General features: G+C 36.2%; 2 protein-coding genes across 4 annotated transcripts in view; one reads left to right on the forward strand and one right to left on the reverse strand.

Annotated features, from left to right (window-relative positions):
- Mcr (macroglobulin complement-related) lies at nt 1-9,324 on the forward strand. 2 transcript variants are annotated; one of them, XM_034335141.2, is made up of 7 exons: nt 1-175; nt 335-513; nt 593-4,625; nt 4,694-4,887; nt 4,962-5,242; nt 5,317-5,445; nt 6,178-9,324. In XM_034335141.2, exons 1-7 carry the CDS (start codon nt 146-148, stop codon nt 6,249-6,251), a joined length of 4,920 nt encoding a protein of 1,639 aa, XP_034191032.1. In that variant the 5' UTR covers nt 1-145; the 3' UTR covers nt 6,252-9,324. The 2 variants fall into 2 exon arrangements, with proteins under 2 accessions (XP_034191032.1, XP_034191031.1); XM_034335140.2 differs by having other exon boundaries at nt 5,317-9,324.
- The window catches only part of LOC117609171 (synaptic vesicle membrane protein VAT-1 homolog-like), a 21,553-nt gene continuing 18,275 nt past the window's right edge, over nt 9,308-12,585 (reverse strand). For both annotated transcript variants that reach the window (XM_034335160.2, XM_034335161.2), the window contains exons 4-7: nt 11,039-11,187; nt 10,781-10,940; nt 10,185-10,617; nt 9,308-9,982 (exon numbers count right to left, since the gene is read on the reverse strand). In XM_034335160.2, coding sequence (XP_034191051.1) covers nt 9,957-9,982; nt 10,185-10,617; nt 10,781-10,940; nt 11,039-11,187 — 768 coding nt within the window. In that variant the 3' untranslated portion in view covers nt 9,308-9,956. The remainder of the gene's footprint in view (nt 9,983-10,184; nt 10,618-10,780; nt 10,941-11,038; nt 11,188-12,585) is intronic.

Raw genomic sequence — 12,585 nt, forward strand, 5'->3', positions numbered from 1 at the left:
CCAAATACAGTGGAGTGTGTACTGTACAACAAGTGATCACTCCTAATCATGAAATTCTTTCAAAGGTGCACTCAACGAGCTTAAACATTATTTTTATACAAAACGTTCGTTTAAATATTTTTATTATTTGTGATGTATTAATTTGATGAAAAAGAAAAAAAGTAATTCTACCGAGGTAAGTGAGAAAGAAGCGCTAGTCAACAAGTGTGCGTTTGGGCGTGACCATTAATTTTACTCACGCTTAATGACATAATAGTTTGTTTTGTTTTTGCAAAGAAATAACATTTTTTATACTTGTAAAGTATCATGCGTATTTACTTGGTGTGTATTATAGAAAATGTGGATGTGGATATGGATTTTGATCTTAACCTTCGCTTGCGGGAACAGTCAGCTCTCCCAAGAGTCGACGGAATCGACGCGGCTTCCTTGGAACCGATTCGATGACAGAGATCCATCTGTATATGGAACACGAAATACTGACAGGCTAGGTGATAATGTTCTAATAAAAGAGGCGTAAGTTTATATTGATTTTAATTTCAAAGCATTAATGATAATATCAAATTCTAAAATATTCTGTTATTTGTTTATTTAGCACATACTTTGTTGTTGCCTCTAAAATGGTTAGACCAGGACAAATCTATCGGGTGGCTGTAAATGTCTTGTATAGTCCAATACCAATGACGATACGTGCATCTATTCAAAGAGATGGTGTGGAAATTGCTTCAGATTATCAGGAAGTAAAGGAAGATATACCGCAAACCCTGATGATGAAAATGCCTCCTACTTCTGTTGGTGGAGAATATAAATTGAGAGTAGAAGGGACGTACAATAGTTTGACCGGTGGTCAAGCATTTTTAAACGAAACAAAACTTATATTTTCTCAGAGATCTATGAGTATTTTCATTCAGCTGGACAAGCCTGTATATATGCAAAAGGAAACTATAAGATTTAGGACTATACCTATAAACACTGAACTTAAAGCATTCAATAATCCTATCGATGTGTACATGCTAGATCCATACAGAAGAATAATGAGAAGATGGTTAAGTAGACAGAGCAATTTAGGAACGGTATCTTTGTCCTATCAGCTCTCCGATCAGCCTGTTTTTGGAGAATGGATTATACAAGTAATAGCACAAGGCCAAGTAGAGGAGAAAACGTTCCTAGTAGAGGAATATTATCAAACGCGTTTCGAAGTTAATGTCACCATGCCAGCATTTTTCTTTGATAACGACCCGTACATATACGGAACGGTTCAAGCAAATTACACGAGCGGTGCACCAGTTAGAGGAAATCTAACCCTTAAAGCTACCTTTAAATCTCTTGACAGAAGGTCGCCGGATGTTGCTCCTGAATCTATCGAAAGATATTTCTACTTTGACGAATATTATCCTTCCTGGTTAAAAATACCCTCTTATTTTGACAATAAGATTCCCGTGCTAAGATTTTTTAACGGAACCTATCATTTCAAGTATCCAATGTCAGAGTTACTAACGTTTGTACCTGCTGCAAGCGGAGCAGAGATCACTGTTACCGCTACCGTTGGCGAAAGATTTTTAGAAGAAATAATATCAGGGTATTCCACGGCTCGAATTTTTAATTCTACCACGAAAATACGATTCTTAGGCGGAACACCGCAAGTATTTAAGCCAGCAATGCCATTCTCTGTAAATTTAGTGGCATCGTTCCATGATAATTCTGTACTAAGACCGTCGCAGTTAAAAGGATCAGTAATGGAAATTCGTGCCGACATTGAAACGAGAACAGGTGGTCGCAGAAATTTAGAAACTCAGTATCTGAAGCCTACACCAGATAATGCAGGTATCTGGTCAACAAGGATAGATCTAAGGAAACAACTTGGGCTTGATCACAGCTCGGATCATGCTCAGCAAATTCTTAATGATATTTCTTCTATGAGAGTTTATGCATATCTCACTGATGGAGAAGGATTTAGAACACAAACTGAATTATTATTATTGGCACATGAATCTCCAAATCAGCAACAGATAAAAATTTCAACATCTACCGAGAAACCTAAAGTTGGGGAATACATGATATTTCACATACAAACAAATTTCTATATTGATACATTTAATTATATTATTATGGCAAAAGGTATTATACTTCTTACTGGACAGGATAGCATGCAACACAATGTGAAAACAATTGCTGTCCCTCTCAGTGCGGAAATGGCTCCAGTTGCAACTATAGTTGTATATCACATTGGACAGTATAGTAACGTTATAGCAGACTCCTTAACTTTTTCTGTAAACGGTATTTCACGGAATAATTTTACCGTGTACATTAACAATAAAAAAGCTAGGACAGGTGAAAATGTTGAAGTAGCTATTTATGGTGAACCTGGAGCTTACGTTGCTCTCTCAGGTATAGATAGAGCTTTCTACACGATGCAAGCTGGAAACGAGTTAACATATGCCAATGTAATAACAAAAATGGCACATTTTGACGAGGAAACAAATGGTACTCAATCTCATACTTGGTTGTACCACGACGGGGATCCAGACGAACTTGTTTACTTCCCATCTTCAACGTTTGGTATTGATGTTAACAGAACATTTGAGTATATTGGATTGGTAGTTTTTACAGATGCTTTCGTTCACCGAAGACCAGACAATTGCAATGCAACTCTAGGACTCGGGGAATGTCTGTCTGGAAAATGTTATAGATTAGATAAAAAATGTGATGGAACATTTGATTGCGAAGATGGAACCGACGAGGCAGGCTGTGAACATAGAAATCTTACGGATGTAGCTACTTTTAGAAAATGGCGATTTAACAGAGTACAAAGATTATATGAAAATGTCTGGTTATGGAAGGACATTAATATTGGTCCCCATGGTAGATATATCTTTAATATAGACGTACCACGAAGACCAGTTCAATGGATGATCACAGCATTCAGTATGTCACCGAGTATGGGTTTTGGTATGTTACCAAAGGCTATTGAATACATGGGAATATTGCCATTTTATATTAACGTAGAGATGCCTACTCACAGTAGACAAGGAGAGCAGATTGGTATTCGTCTTTCTGTTTTCAATTACCTCCGCTACAACATAGAAGCTGTAGTAGTTTTGGCTGGTTCAAAGGATTACAAATTTGTCCATGTAGAGGATAATGGTATTGTACAGTCGTACAAACCTCGTACATCTTTTGGCGACCATCAGTTCTTCATTTGGATTCCCGCACAGGATGCTGCTATCGTATATTTGCCTATTGTACCTGTACGACTTGGAGATATAAAAGTACACATATATGCTACAACTGTAATTGGAAGAGATTCAGTTACTCGAAATCTGCACGTAGAAGCTGATGGTCTTCCACAGCATCGACATCAATCTATTCTACTTGATCTCAGCAACCGAGCTTATGTGTTCCAATACATGCATGTTAACATAACAGAAACTCCGATTATACCTTACGACGAAAACCGTTACTATGTATTCGGCTCTAACAAGGCAGTGATAAGTTTAGTCGGAGACGTTGTTGGGCCAATTTTCCCAACGATGCCTGTTAATGCCACGAGTCTTATGGATCTTCCTATGGATTGTGCTGAACAAAATATGTTCAGCTTCGCTGTTAATTTGTATACAACCATGTATATGCGTTTAATTAATCAACGCAATAGAACGCAAGAAAAAGAAAGCTTTTATTACATGAACATTGGCTATCAAAGGCAGCTCTCGTTCATGAATCCTGATGGATCGTTCAGTTTATTCCGTAGTGACTGGAATCAGTCTGCACCGAGCGTTTGGTTAACGGCGTATTGTGCGCGTGTCTTACAGGAAGCACGTTTTTATGAATGGGAAAATTATCTTTACATCGATCCCGAAGTAATAGCTAATGCTGTATCTTGGATATTGAGGCATCAAACGGCTGAGGGATCGTTTTATGAAGTTAGGTGGCTACCGGACCGCAAAATGAACAGCAGTTTAAATTACGATTACGATATAATAACGCATAGAAATATTAGTCTCACGGCTCATGTTCTTATTACGCTACAAAGTGTAAAAGATTTGCCTGAAGGATTGGGAACTCAGGTTGCTGTGAGTGCTGCGAACGCAGTCAAATGGCTGGAAAGAAATTTGAAACTATTAGAGGACCGCGGAAAACCCTATGACATAGCAATAGTATCGTATGCTCTTTTGTTAGCAAAAGCTTCTACTGCAGGGCAAGCTTTTAATATTTTATCGAAACATGCACGTAGAGAGGGAGGTTTAACATACTGGGGCAGGGAACAAGTACCTCTTCCTCCTTATAAACTGGAAAATCAAAAGCCATTCCTCCTTCCACGTTTACCATATAAATACGATTCTGAAAACATTGAAACTACTGCATACGCTCTTCTGGTGCATGTTGCACGGCAAGAAATAATTATTGAACCTATTGTAAAATGGTTGAATTCCCAACGATTAACAGATGGTGGCTGGGCTTCTACCCAAGACACTGCATGGGCAATGAAAGCTTTAATGGATTACACAGTTAGATCCAGAATTAGAGATGTTAGTTCATTGGCCGTTACTGTAGAAGCTACATCTCTTCCAGGACAAACTAAAACATTATTTGTCAATGATAATAATCTAGCAAGGCTTCAGACTATCGAGGTATGTTCATGTGTGATATAAGAATTTAAATATTTTAATTATAATTAATTTCTGTTCAACTATTATAGATACCAGAAGCATGGGGAACGGTGAAAGTACAAGCTAAAGGTGCTGGGTACGCAATTCTACAAATGTCGGTACAGTACAATGTAGATATTGCTAAATTCCAAACTCAACCACCAGTCAAAGCGTTTGATTTGGTTACCAGAGCAAATTTCCATGGCAGAAATCAGTCACATATATCATACCTCAGTTGTCAGAGGTAGAAATATCCATACAGAAAGTATTTATTGATTTCTTGAATGTCTACTTACAGTATATAAATTTCTTTCATAGGTGGACAAATACGAATGAATCAGCACGCTCTGGAATGGCGGTATTAGATGTAGCCATACCAACTGGTTACATAATTCAGCAACAAACCTTAGATAGATACATTTTATCAAAACAAGTAAGAAATCTTCACAGGGCACGATTCCAGGAGAAAAAGGTTCTCTTTTACTTTGATTACCTGGACGAAGAAGAAACGTGCGTAAATTTCACCATTGAAAGATGGTTCCCGGTTGCAAACATGTCTCGATATCATCCTATAAGAGTTTATGATTATTATGCACCAGGTACATATATAATTTACATTAATAAGGATTATACAACATTGATACAGTTTATAATTTATGATTCATTCTTTTAGAGCGTTTCAATGAAACTATATTTGATGCTCTGCCAACATATACGTTGAATATTTGTGAGGTTTGTGGTAGTTCCCAGTGTCCATATTGTCCAATTTATAATGCTGCCACATTGTTGTCCACGCCAACAGGTATTCTGCTAATAGTATCTCTTTTAATTGTTTCATCGAGGTACTTTCGAATGCAGGAATTTATTATAAGAATTTAGCATATTATTTTTAATTACTCTAAGAAAAATTGTATCATTGATACCTTGAAGATATGCAATAGTTTCCACATCAATTAATTCGCCAAAGTATTATCTGATATTCATTTTAAAGTGGCTTTGATCAATATAATCAAACTGTATTATAAAAAAGTGAATAAAAAAATAGTGAAAATTATCGCAAATTTTAAAATGGTATTAATGGATTAATGCGTGTAACGTTAAAGTACCGTCCATAAATAAGTCTGCTTTATAAGAAACAAAATGTATATTATAAGATAACTTGTTGTAGTGCACGAGCGTTTAACCGCGCTTGTTCGTCAGAGGCAACGATACTGTAAATAGTATCAATTTTTATTTTTATTACTGAACAGTTTATAATAAAATTAATTATAAATTGTTCAGGTTTTATTCGAGCACAGTGTAGAAAGGCTGTATGTAAATTATTTATAAATCTAATTTCTACAAAGCTCGCTCGAGCAATCCGTCCAAAAGTATGTTTAACAGTTTTTTATAAACAGAGAGCAGCATTTAACGTGTGTTGAATATATTTTTAAGTTTTATAACCTTTATACAAATAAATTTATAAAAATAAAAGATAAAACACTATCTGTTTTATTGCTTATTTCATGAATAAGTAAAGTATTGTTGATTACAGGAATGGAGAAGACCCGACCAACGAATATTTTCGAAGCAATCTTTAATATAGCAATAAAGTCAGTCTTACAATAATAAGCCAAAAATACAATCTATATATCGAGCTTCCGGAGGACGGGCGAAATATGTATTTACTTCCTTTGTAATGCATACCCTTCATGGAAACCTAATTTTAGGACTACGAAAGAAATCGTGTTTCATAGGGAAGAGAAAACATACGCTCTTTCGCCCGGACCCCTGAAACGAATTTTACAATTTTACACATAATTATATGATGTATCACGTTGCGAAATTGTTCTTGTTCTCCCACGATACAGGTCTTGATGAACGAAAAAAATATAATTAAAGGCATGGAAAAGAATGTATGTAACACCGCATTATTTTAAATGCAGTAAGGGAATGATATTGTTGGTCATATTGTTGAACTTTCATTGCATCCTAGCTGAAAGATAAACGTTGCGAGGAGTGTATATTTTTGAATTGTTCAGTGCACTGAAAAATGCCAGATAATGATAAGTTAGAACAAAATTGAAATGTAGATATTTGAAAATAAATCCGTAATTAAGGCTCAATATTAATCCTTGAATTCATTTTCTAGAAGAGACTATTTAATTTAAACATTTTTTCCGGTTGTTCGGAATCGGAATTCCGCGGGTATGGGTTATGGATCGACCGGGCTTCACAGTTCAAAGGTAAGTAAACTGCTAAATAATTTTGTTGCGAATTTAGCTACAATAATTAAACAAATTTTTTATTATTGACTTCTGTAAAATACCGATTGTAATAATTCTATCTACGAATCATTGGAATAACAATATGCCCATGTCTAGCGCCCTTCGTAACCGAGAGTAATGCGCATGCGGTCTGATGACCACCATGGCGTTGAATAGAAACAATTTTATAAACTTCTTTGTAATAAAACCTTATTAAATATATCGAGCATTAATTACAGATGATCTAGGATACTGATAAACAAAACTCGACCTAACCGAAACTATGACCAGGATTATAGGGAAAACGATCGATACAAATGCATAGAGATATATTATAATATAATAGAGTTATTTGATGAAACATTTAAAGCCTTACAATAAAATATACAGCAAGATGTGTATCGTCGCGTGTATGTGTGATTGAAATGTATGTATGTGTATCATGTTCTCGCGCAGAGAGAATAATATATTTTACGTCACACGTCAAATTTAATACACGTGTTCAAAAGATGCGTCTCAAAATATGCAGTTACGTTCACGATTCTTTTTTTTTCCTTATCTATTTTTCTCTTTTTTTTTGTTTATTTGCGATCTTTCATTTATTTCTATCTTTTTCCCTTGTTCTTGTTCACAGACAGAGAGATTGATACATCTTCAAGACGAGATACAGTACTTTGTGTACTCTAGGACTGAGAGACTCGATACGGCAGTAGTAGTAGTAGTAGTAGTAGTAGTAGTAGTAGTAGTAGTAGTAATAGTAATAATTAATAATAATAATTAATTAATTAATAATAATAATCATTCTTATAAATTCTTACATTTCTTCGCACCGATAACGTTTCGAAGAATGTCATCGACTTAATTTAACATTATTTACTCATTTATTTATATTTATATTTATATATATAATATGTATAGCTCCCCCTCGTTCGCAACTTTTTTTTTTTCATTTCTTTCGTCATAGTGATCTTTTCATATATAGAATATTTTCGGTATACAGAACTAGTATCAAATTCTAACAGAATCGAGCTACGTAAAAATTGTTCCAACCGTTTTCGGAAAGATATGCATTTCACTTTGCATTATAACGCGCTCCTTTTCCCGAGCCCAGTTTTTTTTTTCACTTTTCCTTTGTTTTTATTTTTTTATTTTTTTCGTTTTCCTACTACCCTTTTCTATTTTTTGTTTTATCGATCGAGCTAAAATTCTCAAGCTTCGCATCTCACACTCCTACAAAATCTTGTTTCTCTCATTTCATTATCATCATCATCATCATCATCATCATCATCATTATCATCATCATTAACCATTTATGATTAGGAAATTCATTCGCCTTTGTTTAATAAATCGATCGCACCATATCGTGTACTTTTTCTCGTGTTTAAATTATATATAATTATAAATCCCAGACTTTTCGTTCGATCAATTATAAAAATAAAAAACAAGATTCAAAGAGTCACGCTTTCTCATTTAACCATAATGCATCGAGATATATTTGATTTCTCACAAAATTCGTACATAGAAAAACTAAGGCATTTTCTTCTCGTTTCGCTACACAAAGAAATTATTATTATTATTACAAGGTAGAGATCTTTGATTCCAACACCAAGTTAAAAGCATGCCTCGCTAGAATGAATTCAATAATTCTAAACATCCACGAACTGGAATATATTTATAAAAATTCATTTAAAATAACAGCTTCAGTTTTGTACAGCGATTCCAGTATGTCATCTGTTAAAAAATTCATTAAAAATGTTATAATAAAACGAGTGTAATCGTTGGTGAATCGTTGCAGAAGTTATCAATCTTAAAATTCGAATACAAAGCGTGTGAATAAGTGGTTTTCATTCTTTTAATTAGAAAAATTCAACGATTATGCTTACAGCATTTTCAGGCAGTTAGGCGATTTAATACTTTCCATGATTTTTTTTTTTTTAAACAGACTTGTCTAAAAATAATGAAGAGAATATATTCTTCGACTATTGTGTTCGTTTAGGCTAGCACAGTTAAAAAACGATTAAGTTAGAGAGTCTTGTCTCGATATTAGTCATTAAAAAACACGAGATACACGTGGTAAAAAAAAAGTAAAATACAGTCATTCATATTATCTTTCAGCTTTTTTTAGGAGTTTTTCCTATACGAGAGCTTTCCCCCATTATGTCTAAAAAGCTGATCATCAGATTATCATCATACTCTATTAAATTACAGTAAACGGACTATAATAGTAGTGTAAAATATTACTGCATATACAGTATATATATCGCAGCAGCAATATAGTAGTCGATGCAAGTAGATAAAGTAGCAATCTGCTGGCTGACTCAAACCCATTAGGACGATCTTTTCATTTTTACTGATCACATTTCTTATATTTTAAATGTTTTCGATAAAGTATATCTAAGCGAATGATATCAGGAAAAGAAAAAAAAAAAAAGAAATCGTCCCAATGAATTGATGGCATCCAGTAGAGAGCATTCTCTCTAAATATACGTATGAAAAAATCAATCAATATATGTGTTTTGGTCAGTGTGAAAAAATAAAAATAATCAATTCTTATACTTCGTAAACTACTGTGGACCACGTTGAGATTGATATTTTGCAATTGGTTGCTTTTTTGTCTCCCTCTGCCTCACGCCCTCTCACTCTTGTAAACACCATCGAAGAGAATTCTCACTGAGATACGCGGATATGAATTCTTATGGGGGAGGTAAACGAGCTTGCCTTATCAAACCTGATTAAGCGTTTGTAAAAATTCGTTTCTGTTCTTCCTTTTTCATTTTTAAACAAAAGAAAAAAAGATTCTCTTTTTGTAGATTTGTTTTCATCTGCACACCAACATATAGCTTTTTTCCATTAACAGAGTAGATCGTTTTGATCGGATGAAGCCTCTGTCGTGCAGCAACAACGTAGATCTCTCTGAACAGCGAGTAGAATAGTTTAGAGTAGTACTTTTTACCTGGAAAATCTTGATGTTCGCGGGTTTTACACATTTGTAATATTTATATATATATATATATATATAGATTTATGTATATATATACGTGTATTAGAATTAATTAGCGCCGCTAATTCAGCTCGATTCTTTTTCTTTCGAATCTGAAAGCAAAAACAAAGAGGAGGCTCGTCAATCGAGGGGATGAATTATACTTTAAAAGAATGGAAATATTCGAAAGAAGATGGAATTTGAATATTTCCAATGTTTCTGGTTGTGCACAGCACAGAGAACTGTAAAATCGTTGGCCAATTGATCGAGGAACGATACACAGAATAATTTAGAAGTTTTGTTCGTTTTATTTACCGCTATCGGATTTGTCTTCGGATGTGCCGTTTGTCAGTTCAGGCTCTTTCTTCTTTTCTCCTTCCTCGGACTCGACGCTCGACGCTTTCTTCTCTTGGCTCTCTTGGCTGGCTGCTTTCTTGTCTTTCGCTTTTCCCTTGGCCGGAGTAGCTGGCTTCGGTTTCGGCTCGAGACTCGGATCCAGCACGATCTTACCAATGTTCTTGCGGTCGTGCATCTTCTGCATGGCTTCCGGCACGTCCTCCAGAGCCCACGTTGAGTCTACTACCGGCTTTATCTTACCCTCGTTCCATAACGCGAACACCCGTTCCACTGCTTTTCGAACGAACCCGTGGCTACCCTGCTGATACATCAGGTGACGGAGCTTGAAACCGGACAACGTTTTGTTCTCGTCAAACAGCTTGATGGGCGATACTTTGTCCACCTGCCACCACTGCAAAAGGAAATGTAATATTGTCAGTTGATTATCGTATGAAATTATTGATTGATCTCAATAATCTCTTTTCTATTAAATAAATTAAAACGCTTTCCAGAAAATTCCAATCCTCACGGATAAAATGTATATATTTTCAAAAAATTGAATTACGATGACATACTGATCGTGCTGCCGAGAAGAAACTCTTCGTTTCACCGGTGACCACGTTGCTAGAACCATAAAGGATGTATTTCCCCATGGGTTTCAGCAAGGCGTATCCCTTGTTGCATTCTTCGCCGCACAAGCAATCCAGAACTATATCCACGCCCTCCGGAGAGATCCTATATAAAAGAGAATCGAAATGAGTGATAAAGTAATGTGGCAAGATAACGCATAGAAGGAAGATGATCACGATGACTTATGATCGCATGGGACCTACTTCCTGACTTCGTTGGTGTAATCTGTACTGCGTTCCAAGAGATGATCAATGGTTCCAGCAGCTTTCAGAGCTTCGTGCTTCGATTTACTGCATACGCCAAAAATCGTCACATCCTTCACGGTTTTGGCCAGCTGAACCACCGCTTGGCCCTGAAACAGACGGTTTAGATAGAGGTAGACGTAAATACGAGCAATATTACAGATAAACTCCGCCCATTCATTTCTAACACGTAACCCTTAATCCTCTGACGGGGTGAAAAGAAGACATTTTCTAAAGTCTTTGGACGGTGAAGAGGACAGAACGCGATATACACACGCCGGTAGAAAAAGAAAGGAAGGAAGGGAGGAGAAAAAAATCGAGGGAAGCTGCTGGAGATTTTCAACAGAAGCAGCATTCATTATTTCCAAGAATCGAGAGGAGCTGACCACGGTGCTCTTCTTCTTCTCCTCTTGTGTCTGTTCCTTCGCCTGTTGTCGAGAATTCGATACCCAATAACGTTGACCAATCCCAGCAGGCTGGAGAAGCCAATGAGAACTCAAGGGGAAGAGCAGCAAGAATTTAAGAAAACGAAAAGCAAAAAAATGAGAGAACGGTCCGAGGGTCAGAATGTTAAGAAGCCGTTTTAAATTGTACGTCATAAGAGGAGATGCCGAAGAGAGCATCTGGAAAATGCTTTCTAGCTCGTTTTTCTTTCAATCGTGAACATCGATGAAATAATTGACTATTGATTTCGGTTGAAATATGAAAAGGAAGCGATGAGGTTGATTACTGTGATATAATAATCCAAATTGGACCCCCTTTGTATATTCCTAAATTATCGTTGATGTTACACCATGGCCTTAATTAACTTGACGCGTTAATTACAATTTAGTAACAAAGATTGCTCGCTGTTAGCTCGTTTAACGAGTTATATCAAGTTCAGAGTTTATAGAATCATTGCAGATATTCAGGGAATGTGTACGTAGAAAGGGAAGATACGAGTTCACAGAGGGAGGTAAAAAGGGAGAAAAGAGGGAAAAGTCCGACGCGTGATCAGGAAATGCAATTCTTCGAGTAAAGTGCTTTTTCCACCTCTCCTTGTCTACGTGACTCTGTTTCCGGTTTAAATCTTCTATTTCGATGATGTATATCTCTCAACACCGGAGGAATGTACAATTTTTACCAAAAGATGGAAGTTTTATTTTTGCAAAAATATAAAATGAAATGCAACGACTAAAGAATTTATCCAAATCCAGTAAAACCCAGCGTCATCGTTAACCCTCTCTTTTCCCAATTATTCATATCGACTTTCACCCCAAAGCGACGTAGAGACCGGAACACCGATACTCTCTCCTCGGTCTCTCGACGTCACACGACCGTCTCGAAGAATTTCTCATTAACGCGTCCACCCGAATTCCCTAATATCCTGAAAGCTCGCCCTACCGGGGAGTTTTAGCGAACGGCAGGAGACAATGGCGGTTGACACGCAAGCGTGTGCTTAGTTATTCGGTAAACAACAGGTCGAATAACAATGCTTCTACGTTCCGGAAGCCGGAGACGCGAAATCG

The sequence above is a fragment of the Osmia lignaria genome, chromosome 14 (genome assembly GCF_051020975.1).
Source record: "Osmia lignaria lignaria isolate PbOS001 chromosome 14, iyOsmLign1, whole genome shotgun sequence".
Lineage (NCBI taxonomy): Eukaryota > Metazoa > Arthropoda > Insecta > Hymenoptera > Megachilidae > Osmia > Osmia lignaria.

Coding starts and splice junctions, on each gene's coding strand:
- Mcr (XM_034335140.2), top strand. CDS start 146: ATGAAAAAGAAAAAAAGTAATTCTACCGAG. Junction 176..334: donor AAAAAAGTAATTCTACCGAG/GTAAGTGAGAAA, acceptor TGTGTATTATAG/AAAATGTGGATGTGGATATG. Junction 4,626..4,693: donor CAAGGCTTCAGACTATCGAG/GTATGTTCATGT, acceptor CAACTATTATAG/ATACCAGAAGCATGGGGAAC.